A 23,591-nucleotide genomic window follows, 5' to 3' on the forward strand; every position below is an offset into this window, starting at 1 on the left:
TGCTGGGAGACTCTTCTGCCTTTGCACCTGCTCAGCGACAGGAAAGGGATCTGAAAGTGGTGTCCCATACACTGTCCACTTTCCCTCTGTTGGCTGAGAGGTACTAAAGCACAGAGAGTCATTGCTACCTCCAAGATTATTATTATTATTTTTTAAAAAAATTATTATAATAAACTACTCACCAGTCTAAGGTATGCAAAATCTGGCCTTAAAAAAAACAACACTAGCCACATTTTAACTGTAGGACTCTACTGCTTTCTGATGATTTTACTTCCATTTCCCCTTTTTTTGCCTTTTCCCTTTTCCATCCCACTTTCCCTCCTTTCACCCCTCCTTATTTCTGCTTTTTACAGGTTCTTCTCTTTCATAGAACTCCATAGGTCTTTGGTCTACAATAAAGCTGAGTGCTGTGTTAACAGAGAATTAGCCTTGGGGTTTTCTTCTGCTTCCTTCATTTTTTTCTTTTCTCTAGTTCAGTAGCTTTTAGGACATTTGTATCTAGAGAAAAAGACTAAGGTGGTTGAAGTTATGGACTGATAAAGATAAATAGGACAACGAGTGTTTAAAGAAATGTTACACCTAGTAAAGTAATATTAAACCCAATAGGTAAACCACTATATTTACTTAGCAAATATTCCAAATTTCACAGCAATATTATTTAAAACTTGACTCACTTTCCTCACCATACACAACTTAATGGAAATCAAAATGATGGTTCACTCAAAGCACCAAGGAAACACCATCAGGGAACAGACAGAGGAGTTGGGAGGTACAAGACAAAGAAGTGTGATAAAGTAATAAGGAATGTAGCTATCAAAGTGGAAATAACTTATTCTGGAAATTCAACAGTTTTGTAATCTACAAAGTGGAAGAAAATCCGCCAAAGCAGCAGTAATTTTCAACATTCTTTGCCCTCTGTTTTTCTCCCTTCCTGCCTGACACTTATCTGCCTTACAGAGGCTGTGGAAGTCCCATTCCTGGAGGTGTTTAAGGCCAGGTTGGATGAGGCTTTGTGCAACCTGGTTTAGTGTGAGCTGTCCCTGCTCATAGCACTGGAACAGCCTGTCCAGGAAGGTAGTTGAGTCACCATCCTTGGAGGTATCAAGAAACGTGTAGATGTGGCACTTCAGGACATTCTCTAGTGGCCGGGGTTGTGGTTGTTTGGGTATTTTTTGTTTTATTTTATGTTGTTGGTTGTGTTCTTAGAGGTCCTTTCCAACCACGACGACTCTGTGATTCAGTGACTAATAAGAGTTTAGATTTTGTTATGTTGGTCCTTTTTTATTTTTTTTTTTTTTCCTTTTTCTTTTCTTCCTTCTTCTAATAGATGAAATGCACTGAAATAGTAAGCAGACCACCAGACCTCGAGCAAATTCCCAGGCAACCTGACTGCACATGGGAATGAGAGCTATTTCTAAATTTTCTTCACTTCAGATTTTAACAGTGACAGCTATTTATTACAGACCTTCATATAGTAATTTGATGTTTTATTGGCTAAGGTCTGTCACTGAAGGCTCAGTCATTTGAAGGAGCTCAGTTAAAGAGGGTGACAGATGAGAGATGAAGTTGTTCTGTTAGTCTGAATGGAAGCAGCCTCTGTTATTTCTGTTCTTTTGTGGAAAATGGTTCCTAAATCTTCTTGAGTGTGGCTCAGAATGGTACAACAAAATGTTAAAGTGTAAATATGCTCCTTGCTGAGTGTCTAAATGTCAAATATGAAATCCAGTGGCATACTCTGCTTGTCACTAAAGAACTCTTTTCTGCCTGTCTCCTTTGTACAGCTGCTAAGTCTCCTCTTCCTACCTGTTAAAAATAACAACAACAAAAAAAGCCCTTCATACAGGGTCATTCTAGAGGCCTCATTATGAAACAGTGAATTGGAAAGAACTTAATTCAATTTTAGGGTGAGAAAATCAGGGCTGCTTTCAGTCTTTGGCTCATACTAAGCTCAGGAAACAGAGTGGGCACTGTTACTGCAGTGGTAGATCATCAAGAAAGAAGCAGTCTTAGGACAGGGATGCTGTGATGTGTCCTAGCAGCTGGTTTATGAGCTAGGTGTCTGTGAGTTCATAGGTATAAAAACCTGGCCAGCAGTGGTTTGGTGTCCTCCCTTGGTAGCTGTGGACCAAATGACAGCAATACTTGCAGTTTTTCTTGGGCAGAGTGAGGTGCTCCTGTGGTGGCAAGCACATGCATCACTCGTTAGCTCCTCACCTGATAAAAATGGGTGCAAACTTATACTGTTAGAGAGGTGTTGCTTGTCAGTGGGGAGATCTTTACCCACTACTCAAGGTGGTTCCTATCTTGGAACAGCTTTGGTGAGCCCCTAGGTCTGCAGCAGCAGAGGATGGGGGAAAGAGCAAAGCATATTTGTCTGTTTTGAAGTGTCTGTTACCTGTCTCAGGCCCTTGATCCTGTGGCTGGAAATGAGAAGGCCTGTAAGACATTTGCTCTAAGAAGGATTTGTAAACAGGGAGGATTTGTTGTCCTGGAAGCCTTTTTCATACTTAAAAGATGCTGTTAGAAAGAACAGAAAGACTGCTTTAAGTAGAACAAGTCCACGGGGTGAGATGGAAGTCACAATGCTATGTATTTTTGTTCAAACTTACAGTAAAATCCAAATTGAAATGTGGAATGTTTCAGATGGGTCTCTTTTGGGTGGGTGATCTCCTTGCCAAAAAAAAAAAAAGGATGGAGCCCTCCAGAGATCCTGCTAAGCCTGGAGAGCAGGTCCCTCCTCATAAGTGGCTGGCTTGCATCCTTCAAAACACTTCAGCTGATTATTGCTGTAAACAAACATGAAATTGAAATTCAGTTAATTAAGCCCCCTAATTTTTTCTTTATCCCCTCACCATAAGTGTTCTTTCTTCAGTTTTTTGGTATCTCAGTACATGTAATCTCTTTGTTATAGAGGAAACAGAAAACACACCAGAAAACAACCTCCCCTGGTTCCTCCCCTTCAGAATCTCCTAGTGAACAAAACAGTTACCTGTGGCAATTAGAGCCTATAATGTAATGGATGGTTAAGATATTTACATGACAACACACTGTGCTTTCATTGGTTATTTTTTCTAGTTGCTGCATTGTAAAATAAGTTGCTCAGCTTTGAAGATGAGAGAAACACGTTTATTGATAAAAGACAGAATTCTGCCATTTTATACCTCTCCCCTTTGTCACATTTGAGGACCCCACTTGCAAGAAAAGACAGGAACTGTGGATAACTCTTTCATTTGATGGTGCTATATTAAAGCACAGGTTATACCTGTGAAAATCACTGACACTACACATTTTCCATGTTCCAATATATCTTCCTTTGCTCTACTCTTTGTTTTGCAGTTTCCATCTTTTCTCTTAGAAAAAAATTCCCAAGTATTTGCATTGCATTCATTTGACTTTACAGAACTTCCATGTAATGCATTGCTAAAGATACCAGGATGTTTCTGTTTGGACATTTACTAGAACTTATTCTAATTAATTATGAAATAATCATTAATTATCCTCATATTTATTGCTTTTATTTTATCTCAGTTCTTCCTTATCATAAAATGAAATCTTGGACTCACTGAACTCAAAGTTTCATCTGGACTCATCTTGGACTCACTGAACTCAAAGTTTCATCTCACGAGATGTGGATTTTGCTGAAGCCAGTTGAGATTTTCCACTCATCTGGGTTAAATCACTGTCAATACAGATGGGCTTAGACTAAGGAAATTAATTAATCCTATTTGTTATTCAAATCTAGGTTTCCTTCCAGTAGGAGAAATCTAACTACAAGAAGAAATACTAATATTCCTTTCAAAATTTGTTATGCCTTGCAAGAAGTCCATTTGTTTATGAGCACACTGGTGGCCACGTTCATTGTGTAGGGCACAGAACATGAAGCTTTTTACATTGAATTTAGGTTCCCAGAAAGCACCTGCCCGTGCTGCTGGCAACATCCTAATTGTTCAAGTAGTTGCTCAGCAAAACGTCTGAAGGCAATTAATTAGTTTCAAAATGCTCTCTAATTTCAAGATGGAGTTTTTCCACACTTGGTTGGAAGACAATTAAGAGGGTTTTCAGACCTGCTATCAATATTGCAGCTTCTGTTGGGTGAACATCAGTTCATCAGCATGGCAGACCTCACAAGCACAACAGTCACTTAGAAATAAAATAGATTAGGTAACAGGAAGCTTAACGATTGCTCCTGTTAAGCATTTATTGATGTATGCACTTTAAGCCATTAAGCAATAGGTTTCAGTGTTCTAGAAAGTGTAGGTGGCATGTGTTGGAATGAAGAAATACTTAAACTTTAATACCCAAGGACTTTCCCAGTTTTGCTTCTTTCCACTGAGTTCAATCTTTTATCTTTGCTCATTGCATTAATAAAGACGTGCAAGTGTACTGACCCTGATTTCTTTTGCTCTTACTACAGGTGGTTTACAAGCCCAACTACTGTAAATGCTTTTTATAGTGCATCTACCAACCAGATCAGTGAGTATCTGACTTCTGAGCCTCCTTAGCACCTGTATGAGAAATGTATATATGAAGCTTCGGATTGTATTTGTACAGTTTTTGTGTTTGTGACTGACAAGCAAAAGCTCAGACCTGGTAATTCAGTTGCAGAACATCTAAAGTGACAGTGCTGGAAAAGCAAGGGCTCCCACAGATTGCTTAACAAGTTACTGTGTGTCAGCTGAGTTGCAGTGACCACTTGTGTGTGTACTCTGTCCATCCAAATGTTAGCTTCAGTCACTTCTATAGTAAAAACGTGTACATATGCCTCCATAAATATTCTGTAACTCTTTAAGTATTGCAACTCAGTGCTCTAGTGTTAGTAAACATGCAGCAATGAACATGACTAGGGGAGACCCTGATACAGACCAAAAATCCTAAGTGATGTCCAGTGGATTTGTTCAATACCTCCAAGGACAAGGAGTGTTATCTCTAGTTAACTTAAAATTGTTACCTGAATAGTTTGATTAAATTATTTGGTATGTACAGTACAACTAGTCTTATGCCAATTTTAGTTACTGGTTGTTTTTAGAGAGCATGAATCTTGGTTTAGAAGCCTATGAGCTAAGCGCACTGCATTTTTCAAAGATGCATATGGATTTGGATGTTCATTACTATTTGCTTTAATGAGACTTTGCATAGGAAAAGTCTAACTGGCTTTAAAAGTCTATGCCAATATTTCTGTGTGCAGCAGTGTTTCTTTACCCTCAAACTTCTCCTTGCTTTTATTAGCTTTGCAAGTTAAATCAGCCTTCTTGTTCTGTTCTCTCAGGGTCCAGAAGGCAGCTGAAAAAAGCCTCTGTTGTCTTGGTGTCCAAGAACAGGTGCATCAAAAATCACTGAGGGACTGCCCTTTTTCTCCTGAATCTCTTGTGTTTGCAGAAATTAGTAGTTTTTTGAAAGGCAAAAAATGAATGTATCACACTGGAGAGGATACAGCAGAGGACTGGCAATCTGGGTCTGCTGGTACCTGCTCCTGCCAATTTCTGTAAACAATTTTTGCCTTCAAACCACTCACTTAAATTCTTTTATGTCTAAGTGAGCTCATTTGTAAAGTGTGTGTTTTAATTAGATAGTTGTCTTGATTAAAGTTATTTCTGAGCTTAGACCATGCCACCTTAATTAGAGGGCTGCTATCATTAAGCAGCCACATTTTTGTTAGTTGTCTGAGGGAGCACTTGAGGCAGACTTCCTGAGCTGATCATAGATAGCTCTGAGGTACATGAGAAGCATGACAGCTTCTGCTTCTGCTGAACTAAGCATCAGCCACCACCACTGCTTCAGATGTATCATCTGAATGGAGAGGATGCCTGGTCAGCGTGAAATGAGAAGCATCACTGTTATGTCTTCTTCAATATTGGGCTCTTTCAAGTTTCAGCAGAGTTCAGCTCTCTCAACCTCTCTACCATGGCACATTAGAGAAAGCTGTAACAAGAGGCTGGAGTCACTGAAGCTAATTTTCACACTCGCTGTGTCTAATGGTGTCACAAAGCAGAGAGCTGTCAAATGTAACCCATCAGTCATGGCTGTAGAGGCAATTGTATTTTCTATCATAACTGCTGACCTTCTTGCACTGCTGGCATCTGACCTTGAAGTCTGGACAGGGCTGCTCACTGTCCTTTTAGGACTGCTTCTAAGAGGGAAAAGGGTTCAGGTGATTCTTTCTGAACAGAACACTCTTCTACCTGAGGGAGAGGTACCGATGTAATCATGCCCTAAAAATGAAGCTCCATAGGAAGGAGTATTTATACAAAGGCACAGTGCAAATGGTCTTCCACCACTGTCTGGTATGATTTTGCAGGGGAAGAGGCCCCTCAGAAATTTGAGAGGAACATGCTCAGTCTGAAGTTGCTGGTAGGTCCTTGTCACTTCACAACTGAGTTTCCATTAATGCTGCTGGGAATGAACTGCACAGCAACAGAATGAAGTTTCTGATCCTATGCATACTCATATTGCAGGATGTATCTGCTGGGCAGATCTCATACCCAGCAGTTATTGCCTTACTGTTTTCCAGCTCTGTTTTCAGTAATAATCCATAGAAAGTTCTGTAGGTGCTGATGATATGCTATAAAAACTGTAGCCTTTTTTAAAGGCCCAGTTAAACAACAGGAAAAAATTCTACAGAAGGGAGTTATTTGAGAAGATGAAATAAGGATGAACTCTACCAAGTTAAATATGAACTATATGTAGCAAGCCCACAAAGACTTTGAGGGCCAAGTGCATAAGAACTAATAATAAAACTTTTTATTTTTCCCAAATACACTAGAGGAGGAGGATCTCTAAGGCATAAAAATAAGATAATACTTTTCTTTGGAAGAGTTTGGGAAATTCTTATACTGGAGATTTTTCTTATGGGAGGTAAATCCCAGGAAATGTTTCAAATTCAGTGTCAGTAGCAGGTACTTTAGAAGAAATTAATATGATTAACTGTGACAAACGTAAGGGCCAGATAATATTCTCTCAGGCATTTTAAAGGAACTTAGACTAGGAATTGCCAAACAATCAGCTTTGATGGATAGGTTATCACTTACAGTGGCCATAGCACAGGAAGAATAGGTGTGGCAAGTGCCAAATCCTTTTTTTTTTCAAAGGATGATCTACAGGTATCTGCATAAAGAGTCATTCTAGCACATCTATGAAGAAAACTTGTCTTGACCACAACATGAATGAATAAGAGAAAATGAATAAGCATACGATGTAAAGGAGAAGAGCCAATGTACTTGGTTTTTCCTCTTTCTTTTAGAAAATCAAAATAATAAAAATTTCTTAGTCTAATTAGAGTCTTTTTTGAAATTCAGAAGGCTAGTAATTATGCTTGACATACTATGTTTATTTCTGTGTAACACATTTGATGAAATTCTTTGCCAATGTTATTAACTTGAAGTCATCATGGGACAAGAACGAATGTCCTTTTGTAAATTAATAACTGATTAGCTCTAAGAAAAGGACATAGGAACAAATTACATATGTTCAAAATAGTTTGAGAGGAGTGCTATGAGCATCTGTGCTGGTCACTATATTAGCAGATGATCTGAAAAAAAGAGGACATTCTGTTCTGAACAAAAGAGCAGATAGGTACAAACTTGGTCCAAGAGGACAGGTCCCTCAGCTACTCATTGTTGGAAGAAGAATTACTTCGCAGATAGGTGCCCGACACTCTTTTCCTACACACCTATGACTGGTGACTGCTGGAAATAAGAGAATGAGCCAGATAGGCTCTTCATCTGCTTGAGTGTCCCTGCTCTTTGATGAGAAAACTAGATTTTAGTGTGCTCAAGGCCCATCTATTTTTGCTCTTGGTAAATGAGTTTACTAAGAAGAATTTGAGATGTGAGAATTTTAAGATTCATAATAGAAATTGTTTCCAGAAAGCAGCTTCTACATTAACCAGAAAATACTTGGTTCCAAAGTTGATTCTAAAAATTAAGACTGTTCAATTTAAAAAAAGAAATGTATTGTGTGATGTTATAACATAACCACAGCAACTCCAAACGTGGTTAGTTACTGAAGGCTTCATGAAAGAATTTAGAGAAAAAGCAACATCAGTGCCCTGAACCATGAATTTGGAAAAAGAACTATCATCAGGTATCTGCAGAAGTGGAAGAGAATGTGGAGGTCCTGATCACTTCTGAACTTTAGGAAGCTTTTTTTTCTTTCTGTGCTCAGAGCACAGGGAGGTTTCTGACACACTCCTAATGGAAGGATTGCAGATTCTTCCATCTCTGCAGTCTGTACCACTGACCTAAGCGTTTAACGTGAAATCACTGCAATCTCCATACAAATCCATGCAATCTTCAGATACATGAAAGTTGCTAGTATTTTTAATTTTACTGCAGGATCAATCCATTCCTTGAAAGAAATAGTGTGCTGAGAGAGCTGGCAGACATTTTCACTAGGCTGCTTTCCATCATCTTTGAAAAGTCATGGAGAACAGAAGAAGTGTCTGAGGACTGGAGGAAGGCCAATGTCACTCCAGTCTTCAAACAGGGCAAGAAGGATGATCCAGGAAACTACTGGCTGGTTAGTCTCACCTCTGTCTCTGGAAAGGTGATAGAACAAATCTTTTTGGATATCTCCAAATATATGGAAGACAAGACAGTTATTGTGAGTGGTCAACATGGATTCACCAAAAGGAAATCATGCTTGACCAATCTGATAGCTTTCTATGATATCATAACTGTCTGATTAGATAAGGTGAGAGCAGTGGATGTTATCTACCTTGACTTCAGCAATGCTTTTGACACTGTCTCCTGCAATATTCTCCTTAAGAAATGCAGGAAGTGTGGGTTAGACAAGTGGACAGTGAAGTGGATTGAGAGCTGATTGAGTGAAAGAGCTCAGAGGGTCATGATCAATTGTGCAGGGTCAAGTATGGAGACCTGCAACCAGCAGTGTCCCCAGGGGTCAGTACTGGGTATGATCTTGTTCAACATATTCATCAATGACCTGGACGAGAGGACAAAGTGTATCCGCAGCAAGTTTGCTGATGATACCAAACTGGGAGGGGTGTGCTGCCACCAGAGGGCTGTGCTGCCACCCTGCATGACCTGGAGAGGCTGGAGAGCTGGGCAGAGAGGAACCTAATGAGGTTCAACAACAGCAAATGTAAGGTCCTAAACCTGAGGAGGAAACAGCCCCACGCATTGGTAGAGGTTAGGGGTTGACCTGCTTGGAAGCAGCTCTGAGGAGAAGGATCTTGGAGTCCTCGTAGACAATAAGTTAACCATGAGCCAGCAGTGTGCCCTTGTGGCCAAGAAGGCCAATGATGTCTTGGGATTTGGAAGAGTAGGTTGAGGTAGATCATCCTCTCCCTTTATTCTGCCTGAGTGAAGCCACATCTGGAATACCAATGTCCAGTTCTGGGCTCCACAGTTCAAGAGAGACAGGGAACTGCTGGAGAGAGTCCAGTGGAGGGCAACAAAGATGACTGGGGGACTGGAGCATCTCTCTTATGAGGAAAGGCTGAGACAGCTGTGACTGTTTAGCTTGGAGAATAGGAGACTGAGAGGAGACCTTACCAATGTCTATAAATATCTAAAGGGTGGGTGTAAGGAGGATGAAGCCAGATTCTTTTCAGTGGTGTCCAGTGACAGGAGACAAGGGGCTATGGGCACAAGCTGGGACATAGGAAGTTCCACCTTAACATGAGGAAAAACTTTTTTCTGTGAGGGTTACAAAGCACCAAAACAGGCTGCCCAGAGAGGCTGTGGAGTCTCTTTCTCTGGAGATACTCAAAATCCGCCTGGATGTAGTCCTGTGTAATGTGCTCTAGGCAATCCTGCTCTAGCAGGGGGGTTGGACTAGATGATCTCTAGAGGCCCCTTCCAACCCCAAAAATTATGTGGTCCTGTGAAAAGGTCTTTCCTCACTAGAAGTGAAAATTAATAGAGGGTACAAACTAGATGACTTAGAAAAGTACTAGATTTGGGAGAATACAGCAAAACTTGCATATCCAGTAGATGGCAACAAATCTTACTGTATTTTAGCACAAACATGTTTGCTAATGTTTCCTTTAATTTTCCTTACTAAACTATCAATAAGTTCAATGGCCAGCAGTTCTGTTAATATTCCCAAAGAAGAAATAAGAAAATGTATTGAGGTAAGATGTCCTGCAAATAATGGAGTTATGAAATACAGTATATATAATTATCTTATTGTTATGCAAGCTTAGTCCTGATATTCTCTGTACATGAGTTCTATTGATTTTTTTCTTATTTTCCCATAATTCATAGTGTCTTAGATTAACAACCACACGTGTTTCTAGTGTGAATTATTTTTCAATTTTCTTTGCTTTTGCTAGTCAATTTCCCCTCAATTATAGGTACTTACAAGGACAACAGGTATGTGTCATTGTCTTTGGAATCTAAAAAGGCATCTAAGCACACTTCATATAACCTAAGCAGCATGAATGTTATCATTTTAATTATCATCATTGAAACACAAAATCACTTTCCCAAAGACTGTTTATTTTAATGAGCTCTTGAGCAGTCAACAAATATGTGCTGAAAATAGAATTGACGATCAAAGTATGCTAGCATACTTCTGTTGAAGAAAAGGTTTTATTTTGCTACAGCACTAATATATTGGCCTTTGAATATGTTAAGGATAGAAGAGAAGAGCTCATTAGAGATTTGGTGTATTTAATTTTCTTTCCAAGCGTAAATACCTATGCCTCTAGAATATATAAAAAAGTAACTTCTGTGGGTTGTGAACAGTAATGAAAGGTAGATTTACAGTGAACTGAGGCAAATATAATCAACACACTCATGAGGTGTAAGCTTGAATAGATGTATTGGCTAATTAACTACCTTTAATATTATCTCTGTAGGTTTATACCTGTGCTCCTTCTAACTCATTTGTGCTTGTACTGCAGTTCTCTAGTGGAAGTCAAGAGGCCTCTTTAGGAGAGCAGCTTCGTTATGTGTTACAGGAAGAAGATATAATCTAAACCAGAATTTTAGAATTATGTTCAAATTAACATCCATAGAGAAAACCACAGATGAGAGCTCATATTAGCCAATAAGTGTCATCTTAATGGAAAGTGGCATGCAGATATTGATGCTGGCAGCTTGCTGATGCTGTGAGTTGCAAGGAAGAACTCTGATCTTGCCAGGAGCCAGGGAAGTGCTGGCAAACAGCACATGGTGCTGTGGCTGGGGCAGGGTGAGGAGACTGCCCATAGGAGCACTTTCTCTTCACTTAAAAACTAGACTAATTGGAAGGTTATTGATGAGGTAGTTTCAAATGTACCATTAGTTCTAGGAGATAATGAACATAACAGATTTGGGCTGTACACTTTCTGAGCCCTGTTTTTAAGTAAGGTTTAAGTGTTCTTAAGTAAGCCCTTATTTTCAATTTTCCCTATTTACTAATGACTCATATTCTCTTTATTCAATTATGGTCACAGATGAGATGATGAGTGATCTTTACATCCATTCTTCCTCTTCCTAAATTTTTAATATATAAACATATTAAATAGGAGAACTTCCTTTTATTCAGGGGGAATCTAGAGAGTTTTTTTTCCTTTAGAAAATAAAGATTAAGGTTTCTTGTAAAACCAGGTGTTTTCACAGGTTTCCTAGTCTCTTAGCACACAGTATTCAATGGCCCCTAACAAACCATCTCAGGTTTCTCCTCAAGTTGCCCCACAGAGGTTGGGAAATGTTGGGTTCTCTCTTTTTCATGAGCAGCGAGAGCCTCTTGACAGGTAAAGTAGAAACTGACCCAAGAATTTAACCAGAGGCTGCTTTAAGACTATCACTTCTTTTTATTTATTAATGAATTTGTTCCCTCCTTCTTGGAAAGTTCAGCTTTGTATTAAGGTATAACATAGAACAGTTATTGTGCCTTTCACAATTCACATTTTCTATCCCTAGACAATTTACGTTTCCTACCCTCTTCGTCCACAGTATAAAACCTGACATTAAGTGTAGGATACTGGTCCTTGTTATGAGAGAGTTCAATCTCAATCACTTACAAAGTGGTGCTTAAAGCTCTCTGGAACGCTCTACAGCATCCAGTGTATTTCCTCATGCCTGGTGTATCTGAGAGACAACTTGCAGGAGACCTTTGCCCATCTAGACTGGCAGCTAGAGCCTAAGCAGGACCTGCAAAGTCATCTCAAAGGGCACTGAGAAGAGGCTCAGTTGTCCAAAGGGAAGTCTGTGGAACTATTTTAAACAAATATATCCTGTCCTTCATGCTGCTTTTAGATAACTAACCAACACTCTAGTTGTCTTCATGTTTCATTCCTTATCTGAATTCCATAGCTTTTATTTACTGACCTGACATTAGATTTCTGCTTATATCTTATGCCTTAAAAACTTGCCATCTGAGTTCATTCCATGACCCTTGAAAAACAGCTTTTAAACACCTCTTATAATTGCAAGTAATATGATTTGCAGGGTACCCTGTATATCACAGAATTAAGCACAGCTGTCTCCTGTATCCATTATTTAAATATTGGATTCATTAGCCTGTTAGAAGTTGCTTTAAACAAACCAACGAATTATTGGAAACTGTAAATGCACTGACTTGGAATAAGGCTTTACTAAATCTTGTCTTGCTCTGTGAAAAAATATCATGCAATATAACTGAATAATGTAATAAAACTGTAGATTTCAAGTTCATATTTAGATTTGAACTCCAAATTTCCTCAAAATCTGATGAGCCACTTCCCATATTTTTCCTTTATTTCATCCATTGTTAATCTGCATTGTTTCAGGAAACTATCAGTTGAAATGTGATTCCTTGTGTTGCCTTGGTGAAGTAACAATATGACACTTGAGTCTCAGAGCGTTCATCTGCAAAATGTGCATAATAATACCCTGAAGGTATATACTGGAAAAAGGATTCATTAATGGTAATAAAGCCACTGTAAAACTTAAAAAAAAAAACAAAAACAAAAAACATTCAAATTTGACCTACATTTTAACAAGCTTTATAACACCTTCCTGCAGAGAAAGACTGAACATGATATAGTGGATAAAATGAAGTTAGAAACCTTTGATTACATTAAAAGCAGTCCTGTGCAGGTAAAGAGTGCTTTCAGAGCTTCAAGATCAGCATAAATTCAGAGTGAAATTTATGAAGTAAGCCAGATGTACTCTACTGCATTCCAGAGCAGTTGGTGAGTAAGAGTTCAGAAAAGAGTCACTGTTTAAGGGTCCAGGCACAGGACTTTGGAAAGCTAAAATCTACCTGGAGATTAGTCTGGTGAGGGATGTAAAGTGCAACAAGAAATGTTTCTGTAAGTGTAGCAGCAGCAGGAGAAAGTTGTCCACACCAATTCCCATCTCAGAATGATGCTGCAGACCTATGGCATTGCTCCAAAAGTAGGTAGGTTGTAAGAAGGTAGGCAAGGCAGTTTCTGAAAGTCCAGGTCCTACATATGGCAGATAGGTTTGTGTGGGGTCTGTAATAAGACAACACACTTCTCTTCCGGTGTGCTATTGGTGAGTAATAGCCTTGAGTGTAGGCTCTGAGCCTGTGCTAGCAATAAAGTGTATGGGGAGAGATTTTCAGCCCATATCCCTCTTCTGGAGCTGTGCAAAGGGAGAAAGTGTGAAAAGATGCACTACAGGCTAAATTTATGGTAAAATGTTAGCTTGAAGTACCTTGCCAGTGCCTGTATCCATTCCTTAAGATGTGAAACTGTCTGAAGTCTGTCTGACTTCCTCCTCCAGATCAGTGCTTTGCTTGTTTGAACTACAGTAGCATATGAATAATGTTATTAGGATTTATTGCTTCTACAGCCTACTATGAGCTCTGAGTTTTGTCATTAAATCTTTTAGGTACAATATGCCAAGCAAGCAAGAAAAAGACCTCACGAGGGAATTGCCTACATTTAAACACCACAAAATAAGAAACTGTCAGGTGGTAAAGCTCCTGTTATAATTTCAAGGAGATTTTCTAAGTCTAGAACATTGTTATCTTTATTCCCTCCAAGGAGGATCTGTTTGATGCTTGCCTGAGGGAGGCATTGCATACAGACGGATGCCCTTGAATCTTTTCCTTGTACTGTTGCCACAGTGGACAAGCCCTCTCTCTCATTTAGTGCAACTATTCTCTGGAGAACAGGCCACCTTTGCTAGCTGCCCAAGAATCACTTTCAAAACTAGATAGCATTTTTCTTCAAAAAGAAAACAATTCCTATTGTGGGTAATACCTTCAAGTTCCCTGAGTTTTTCATAAAAGCATATTACATTCTAGTGACTTCTGACTGCTTTGGCCTGAAAATACATCCTAAGCTTCCTTAAGTGCAATCAGACTAAAAAGATGTTTTACATAGCTGTTCAAAAGTAGAAACCATTCCTTCAGCAAACTCTATGCCCAGACATGTCTTACCTAAAATGAATCCCAGCTTTGAGTAATATCATTATCAATCTGTTGTATGGACTCGAGACTGAAGCTTCTTCCCATTCAACCATATCACTTGTTCAGTGAAAACTTTGTCTTATTGCCTAATTCACACTTAATGGTGTTTCAGCAATGTCCTATGAAGATACCTTTAGATTACATTTCTTACATGGATAAGCCTGAGTCAAGATTTACACCTAGCTTACTTTAAATAATGTATATGACCTCTACCTGGCACCGAGACAAGTGCAACTTCACCGCACAAGCCTATACCTGGAAAAAGTAATTGCAGCTCCTTAGAAGCTCTGGATAGCACCTTGATGTGATGACATGCACACAGGATTGTGTGATCCCTAAATGGGGTGGCTGTGCTGCCTTAAGCTTACATTTTTTCACTTCTGTATGTCTCCTGCTGCGCCGAAGCCTCACAAGGCTAACACTTTCCTAGTTCTTGTTGCATTTAGCTGCTACATTCTCTGTTGATCTGGCAACATCTGAGAGCAATCCAATAGTTTTCTTCTTTTTCACAGGAAACACTAGGTGTTTATTAACAGGAACACATGTACTTACACACACAGACATGCATGTAGCCATGGATAAAGGAGAGACGATCCCTGCTTCTTCCTAGGGATCCTCCCTACTGCATTCTGAAACTATCACCTGAGGGAAAGCTCCTCTCTCAAAACCTTCTGAAACTAAACAAAAAAGGTCATAAAATCCAAACCCTTGGGCATTGTGACTGTCATTCAGCTGTATTGAACTAGGAACCTCACTATTACTGGTTTTGCTATTGCAGGATTCCCAGCCGGAGAACTGCAAAAGCCTTTCTTTTGGGGAACAGAGTATCCTAGGTAAGTCCTGCACCAGGGAACATATACCTGGAAATGAGTAACAGGGAAAGGTATTGGAACCATATAGACAAAGAAGAGGGCATGGAGAATGCAGCTATGCTGCTGAAGAAGACCATCAGGTAGTGCACAGAAATACTGTGTTGCCCTTTTGTAGGGAAAACTTGGCCCCTGGGCTGTGTGTTCTTCCCTGCTGTGTCCTGCTTTTGCTTCTGAAAAATCAGACTTTGAAAACTGCTGCTTTGTGTGATAACTTTTCTTTCCCTTGGGAGCTGTGTATGTTGCTTGTTGTCTTAAACTGATGACTGATTTCTCACAGGAATTGCTAATTTAGTGCACCTGAGTGGAAGTGGTTCAATGCTAGAGCATGCAGATGCAGCAGTGTGCACATAGGAGGTATTAAAAGGAGTTATAAATCAGGTAACTAACACTTACTGAACAGAAGTGAATACCCTGAGGAGCCATTTATTATGAGTTTATTGTTAACTTTCTGATAATATCTAAGATTAACAGTGGGCTTTCACTTGTGCCTTTTGAGGTGCATGAGATTATCTCCATGTGCAGAACTGATTGCTTGAGCAGATCCGTGTGATACTGTAGCTGAGGAAGACTAATTATAGGTCACATATATTTAATTTTGAAAAATCACACTTTTTTTTGCAGTTCAATAACTTTCTATTTTAGGGCAGGATGAGACCATGAAAAGTTTCTGAGCGCAGTATCTGGAAGTTATTTTGCAGTTATATAAAGGCAGTTACTGGTGAAACATATCCTTAATAAATCTGTGTTAAAAAATCAAACATTTAAAACATTTTGGATTTCCCATCTTCCAGTCTGGTTATGTCCTTGTAAACAGGAATTTTGGCAATATATGTAGAGAGACACATTCAATTTAGGAACAAATCAATTTACATTCAAAAAGAATTCTTGTGAGCCAGGTGACTTTCTAAGTGGTAATTGGGAATAGAAAAAAGTTCTTTCTTATTAAGGTGAACTTAATTTTTGCTGTGGTTATTGCAGACATATTTCCAGATTTACTTTCTGAAGAGATTTCTCTGTACCCTGACCTTTTGCCATAGCTATAAAGTTGTAGTTCTTTCAAAGAATTATACTTTGCTCAATTCTGTTCTTTAAAGGTTACCTTAGCTTAAATTGGTTTTGCTTGAGTACTTATCAAAATGAAATTTAGTAAACAAATGTAGCTGGTTTATATCAGCAGATTGCTTTTGTCCTTTAAATACTCTTGATCAGTTTTCTTTCTGCTTAAAAGAAATAGTACATGGCACTGGAACAGACAAATCATCAAAAGTCATCAGCACTTGCTGAAAAACTGATTTAGCAAATATTTAATATTTAGTGGAGCTTTAGTGTCCAGTTCTAGTATAGCCACTGTAAAATAGGTGCATCTATTTGCTTAAAGGGATGCTAAACTACCACTTTACAACTCAGTACATGAAATAGTTTTTCAATGCCATTCAAATGCCTTCTTCCATAGTTATGAAAGATTGTATTCCATAGTTATGAAAGGTGTATTGAAATAGAGACTTCAAACTACCTGAGTTGGTAGCATCCTTGTGGTCCTTTGAGTCTATTCAGTCTCAAAAAGTTCTCTTCTAATGTGGTACCTGCTTGATTGCACCTGATCTCCTCCATCTCTGTCCAGCTGTGCCCCAGAAGTGAAGAGCATGAGCTGAGCTCACAGCATTTCTGGCAAAAAAAAAGTTGTTGAGCTGGACAAAATGCTGAAGGGAGTTCACAGAAACAGAGGTCAAAATTCATGCCAAAATTCACCCCATATTTAGAAGCTAAGGAAAACCCTAGAAGTGCCTGCGCACCAGTCTTTTCTTTGTCCCTGCCACTCCCAGTGACCAAAAATCCTAGAGGAAAAGTAACAAGTCTTTAGTAACAAAACTTCTTGGTTCTTGACCTCTTTACATGTTTTGTGCCATTCTTTTTATGGTTCTCCAGCTGCAAAAGATCCTGTATAACTACTTTTCTTCAGATGTTGAAAACAAGTCTAACATAGTACATTTAGTATGGGTAATTATCGCTGTGTGCTACACAAGATTACAAATTTACCACACAAAAAGATGATATTTCCATTACTGAAATGCATAATTTTAACCAGTCTTTTTTAGTGAAGGTTTGCAGCAGGACCCAGGGGAAAGAACCCACAACAACAGTAGGGAAGATTTTATCACATGCAAATTACCTTTCAGGAAAGACAAAAACAAAGTGAAGAATTGTCATGGGAGCAGGGGAATTAAATCATATAATACTTTTTGGGCATGACTGAGATGAGCAATTAATTAGTTTGCTATGGATCATTAGGTCCAGTAATAACATGTTACTTCAAAACCCTCTGCCTTTCTCCTCTTTCAATACAATGTGTTCTAAATACTATAAGCTACTTTGAAGTATTGCATCTCAATAACTGAAATAATTAAAATCACAAAAAACAACTTAACAAATGAAAGATGCATTTAGTAGGTCACTTTCCCCCTGAAATATCCACTGTGTGTGATAGGCCTGGACCTTCTTTCATTCCTGTTTCACCCAAATGCATGTTTATTTGGATATAATGAGGAAAATATAATTAGCTGTCAATGAGGAAAACAAAATATTTCTTCCTATTCCTTTTCTCCAGTGCATTAGATTTGATTGTAGATCATGTTCTGTTCCTGGGCAGGTGCAAGAAAATTGTGCAACCTTTTTTATAATGGAAAGAAGCTCTGTTTAATGCTTTACAAGCTAGAGTCAGTCATTTGAAAGTCTTTTTGTTGCTTGCCAGCAAGAAATTACTTGAGCCAGCATTATGGAAGCCATTTCAGTTTTTGATCTCTTCTTTTTTTGTGGTGATGCGAAGAGAATAATTTCACCTATAACTTTGTCCTCTTCTCAGAATATACACAATGCAGTAGTCAGCTGAAGGAGACATTTTGGAGCTCATATGATGCTAATAAGGGATTTGGTTAGAAGAGTGAACCATCAAAATGCTCTTTAAATTTTTATATTAAAGATTGCTTTTAAACACTAAGAATTTAATATTCAGACTTTCAACAATTTTAAGTCAAAATTGTTCAGGTATAGTTTTCAGTCCCATTCCTCACCCCAGTTTAAATAAATAATTATTTTTCCTGAGGGTTTCTGTCTTTTAATGTTTGTGAGTGGGGACGCTTTCTGAAGAGACTGCTTTGTGTTACAGGTCTTTAAGCTATGGTGCCATAGGAGTAATTGTTGGCCATGAGTTTACTCATGGATTTGACAGCAATGGTAAGTATCTGTCTGTATGTTGATAACTTTGTTCTTTTTTTTACAGACACATTATAAAATGACTTGTAAATGCTTTGGCTTTTTTATTGTCTTGATTTTTAACAATGCTCAACTGTGTGGAAAAAACAACAACTTGATTTTGGGTTTGGTTTTTTTTTACACTTTCTTATTATTTTGAGTGGAAAGTAAAGCAGCAACAGATTCAGAAAGTCCCAGTTGAGCGTGGTAGGAGGAAACAAAGGAATAACTTCAACTGATGAAAATTACTTCTAAGAAAAACCTTCAGTTCAGTTTTGACTTTTTCAAAAGACAGCTATATACAATATTAAAATACAACACTGGAACAAAAGTGGAACAGAAATTGTATTGCAAAGTATTAAAAAAGTTAAAAAAGAGAAAAAGAAGGATTTATCTGAAAATGTCAAATCAACTGTTCTTAAAAGCTGTGGGGCATTACCACCATCTAACCAGCTGTCTCAGTAAAATGCTTTTTAAAATTGGGCTCCTGAGAGAAAGGGGCAGGGGAGAGAGTGAGAAACATGAACCTTGTCCTCCAGGGAGCAATTCTGAGTGTTTAACTGACATCCCACTCTGACTTACTCTCTAGAGAAACCTCTTCCACTGAAAATATAGGAGGAAGTTTAAGGAAAAGCAGACTTGTAGCTCACTGCCCAACTTAAGTTAGGCTGCTTATATTACAGTACTTTGAATACCTGGTAAAAAGTAAAGTGGAAACCTTGTATACTGTTGACACTGCTCCACAGCATTTTGCATGAGCCAACATTCCTGAATGGAGAAACATTTCTTCCCAAGCTCATATCTGTCCTACCACTTTCATATCAGACGGGTTATGGTGCAGCAAGTACAACCATGTATTCAAGTAGATAGTTTGATTTGGTATATCTTGCTTCTGGAATAGACCCTCTTCTGAGCATAGTATTGTTCAGAGATGCTGCTATAGAGGATGTTACAGCACATGGATACTGGATGATTTTTCCATCCTGCAGTATGATACGGAGGGCCTGAGCTTAGTCCTCAGAACAATGATGCAATGTTCCTAAAAGCCCATCAGTCAGGCTTTAAATAGTAATTTGTTGCAATAACATAGATGCAAGACATGTTAGGGCTTTTTTTGAGAGCAGGTTTATCTGCCCATGTGGATGCAGTCTTGCTCTGTGATTTGATTGACAACCAGCTGAACATGAGCCAGCAGTGTGCCCAGGTGGCCAAGAAGGCCAACAACATCCTGGGCTGCATCAGGAATGGTGTGACCAGAAGGACCAAGGAGGTGATCCTGTCCCTATACTTGGTGAGGCTGCACCTTGAGCACTGTGTGCAGTTTTGGGCACTGCAGTATCAGAAGGCATTGAGGTGCTGGAGAAGGTGCAGAGAAGGGCAACTAGCCTGATTAGGGATCTGGAGAATAGGTCTTATGAGGAGAGGCTGAGAGAGCTGGGGCCGTTCAGCCTGGAGAAGAGGAGGCTGAAGGGAGACCTTATTGCTCTCTACAGCTACCTGAGATGAGGTTGTAGTGAGGTGGGTGTTGGCCTCTTCTCCCTAGTGACCAGTGATAGGACTAGAGGAAATGAGGTCAAGTTGTGCCAGAATCAATATCAAACAAACAAACAAAAAAAAATCACAGAAAAAGTAGTGGAATAGGCTGTCCAGGGAGGTGGTGGAGACACCATCGCTGGAGGTGTTAAAAAAAAAACGGGTAGATATGGTGTTTCAGGAGATAGTTTAGTGGTCACAGAGAAGAAGGGCTGAGAGTTGGACTTGATGATCTAGAAGGTCTTTTCCAACCTTAATGAATCTATGATACCCTGTATTGAAGGTGTTCTCTTTCATCTTTCCATGTCTTTATTTTTTCCCTCTGTGTTGTCTTCTTCAAGATGACAAATTCCCTAGAGATGTATTTATTTCTGTATTTAGAAGGTAAGAGCCTCAGCAAGAGGTAGTGGTTTGTTCAGGGAAGCAAGTCTTCTGTTCCTCTGTGACTGGCTGGAGTCTCAGTGGAGATTAGATACTGTCCTATAAATGATATGGAACAGGGATCTGAAGCTGAATCTTCCATGAGTCACTGCTGTAACCATCAGCCTGGGGAATAGGATGTACATATTCTCCTTGCTGCCATGAATACCGTTCAAGTGTTTTGATTTTGCTCGAAGGCAAAAAATGGAAACTGCAGGAGTTGCCATGAAATGGATTTTTTTTTTTCCTGATCAAGCATATAATTAATCAATAATATATTAATTATCATCAGGTTTGCAGTATCAAAGACATATGGTCTGAGGATGAAAAATACTCACAATTACACTTAGGAGAAAGCTCATATGCCTCTTATACTATGTAATTATAGAATGTACTATAGAACTCATTATTCATTACTATTTTTTCCTGAAAATTGAAATTATGAAGATAAATAGAATGCCAGCTTCTTACCAGTGACCTGAGTGAGGTAAAATTTTTTTCTCACCGATCTTATCCATTTTATACACACACTTGCATGAGTACATTTACCTCTCATTTCTGTGCAGGCAATAGATTCCAAAACTGGAAAGTATGAGTTTTTCTCCTCCAAACCAATGTTTTTTCTTTACTTTTTTTTTTTTTTAATTCTTTCTTTTTCTTTCTTTTTCAAGGTCGGAAATATGACAAAAATGGAAACTTAGACCCTTGGTGGACATCTGACTCTGAAGAAAAATTTAAAGAGAAAACAAAATGCATGATTAATCAATACAGCAACTACTACTGGAAGAAAGCTGGCTTAAATGTACGTAAAACTTCAGTGATTGAAAGCAGTGGTGCATTAAAAGTTTGCGGATTTTTTTTTCTTTTTATAAATTCCAGTACATTGGGATATTACGCTACTGACTTCATTTCTCACAAGAAATAATTTTATGAAGTGAAAAATTGTGAAAAAAATTGTCTGTCAGATTTGATTAGCTCTGTCAACTACCACTACCCACACCCTGGTGACAGGGTTAAACTACTTCTCCCCATCACATGGTATTGGAATCAAAGGAAGAGGATGAAGCTGCTCAGAAGGGCCAGTCTAATTACTGTGAGCATGTTAAATGTCTTCTAAATATGAGGTCCATAATGAAAATGGAGCAGTGACTCTTTTTAAAAAGAAGAATATAATAGCGTCTTTTATAGATTCCTTTAGCAATTCTGCCTTTTATTTACTACAGCTATAAAATAGATGCATAAGCCATACTTTATTTCACATTCAACTCTTGTTATTTCTTCCACATGTGCACACAGACCCAATTTAGGTTCTCAAATGAAGGCAGCAGGATAGCAGTAGCTCGTAGAAAGTGGAAGGAAATGGTTTCTGTTTTATTGTCTATTAGAGTTATGGGCTTCCCTGAAAATATGCATATTATGGAAGGATAAATAGGATAAATCCCAATTTTCCAGAAATCAATAGTTAAAATTCCAGTAATGTTGGCTGGGACATGACTTGAATCTTAGTTTTCAGAATAAAACGCATACCCAAATCTTTACTTGATTCTACTAATTTTACTGACATTTTAGAATCAGAAATACAGTTAATTCTTTGCCTTTTAGAAGGTCACATTGAATGCTTAGCAATAACTCTAACTCTTCTGTGGGCTTTTTGTATTAGCCTCAGAGATAACAAGGCTATATTGTAGTCCATTCTGAATTTCAACAACTCAGACTTGAAGTACTTCATGTAAGCTAATTCACAAACAAAAATTCTCAGGCTCATTCCTGAAGATCTGTAGAAAATACAAAAAATGTCACTTAAAGGTCATTAAAACCTTGCCAAGGATGTGACTCAGCCCTTTCCATGCTGCTGCCATTACTTTCTAGGGTGTCTTTTGAAATGGGATAGATATGAATTTTCCCCTCCAGTGTAGCTGCTGCCTTTGAAGCTGGTGGATGGACTTACTGGAGAGATCCTGTTACTCACAGCCTTGTCATCTGTAAGGCTTTTTCCTTCTAATTTCCATGGCATAACCTAAACCACTTTTTGGACAATAGAGGAAGAATCTTTATATTTTCTGCCATATTTTATAGCTTCTCTGTGAAGAGCTATGCATGAAAGAACCTTTTTCCCCTGTCATTTGCATCAATATTTGTACAATCTGCAGGTTTTTTACCACTGTAGGAATATTTTACATGAATCAAGAAACCTATTTACTCTTCTTCTTTCTCATCCAGTTTACAATAAAAACGTCTCCAGAAAAGAAGTGTAATGGAAAGAAATGTGGATATAGAAATAGCTTCAGAGTGCAGTAATCACATAAAGTCTTCTGATCAAATAAAGGGCTTATCACGGTCCCTAAGCCCTGTCATGGACTGTCTGCACAGAGTAGTCTCAGATACGTGACCCAGACCTGCCTGAGATTGGCAGAAAGACTTCTTCCACTTATTAAAATGACCTGTGACCCAAGTGCCACTGCTAGGTTACTCTCATTTTATGTTCTAAATCAGTCCACTTCACAGGCCCACTGCAAGAAAAATGTACAAGTATGCAGGCCAGAAAAAGAGCCAGCTGATCTGTGTGCTTTTTTTTTTTCCTCCTAGAAGCCTCTCTCACACTTCTTGAAGGGAGGGAGAGCTTGGAAGGAGAGGGGTGCACTTTACTGCTTTCATTTCTCCTTTGTTATACCCTTGGGTGCCAAGCAAGATGCTTGGGGTCCAGTCCGGGTAGTTATCTGCACTGATTGGTGGGGATGTGTACACGTAGCTGAGTATCCCCTAGGTCCTTTTACCTCTTCTCCCTCATTTTCCCTTCTTTTGCCCCCATGAAACTACGGTGGTTCCTGATCCCAGCCCCCTAAGCTCATCCCTGCAGCATGGGAGAGCCTGTCATCAGGGGACTTGCAGGACAGCATTGACCTTCAGACCTCTGCTCAAAACTGTGCTCAATTACCTTGCTTTTTTGAGGCATAATAAAGAGTAAAGCTGCTTAATTACCAGTACAGTTTGGTAACACTAAGATCATGTCTGGCTGGGTGGTCAGAGATAATGCTGCACTTGCAGAAAAAAGGATTTGTTCATCATGATATTGCACTTGGTAAAGCAGGAGACTGGCTTTTTCAGAAAGTTTAGATAGTGCTGCTTCTCACAATATATTCTTGTTGC

The 23,591-nt window shown here is 38.8% G+C and overlaps 1 protein-coding gene across 1 annotated transcript in view; it reads left to right on the plus strand.

Annotated features, from left to right (window-relative positions):
• LOC104389494 (metalloendopeptidase homolog PEX) overlaps positions 1-23,591 on the plus strand; it is a gene marked incomplete at its 5' end in the record, with an annotated part of 73,130 nt that overhangs the window by 44,449 nt on the left and 5,090 nt on the right. Inside the window, 4 exons of the mRNA XM_009998494.1 lie at positions 4,415-4,473; positions 15,149-15,203; positions 18,406-18,473; positions 21,116-21,246. Coding sequence (XP_009996796.1) covers positions 4,415-4,473; positions 15,149-15,203; positions 18,406-18,473; positions 21,116-21,246 — 313 coding nt within the window. The remainder of the gene's footprint in view (positions 1-4,414; positions 4,474-15,148; positions 15,204-18,405; positions 18,474-21,115; positions 21,247-23,591) is intronic.

This window comes from Chaetura pelagica, unplaced genomic scaffold (assembly GCF_000747805.2).
Source record: "Chaetura pelagica isolate M959 unplaced genomic scaffold, ChaPel_1.0 scaffold265, whole genome shotgun sequence".
Lineage (NCBI taxonomy): Eukaryota > Metazoa > Chordata > Aves > Apodiformes > Apodidae > Chaetura > Chaetura pelagica.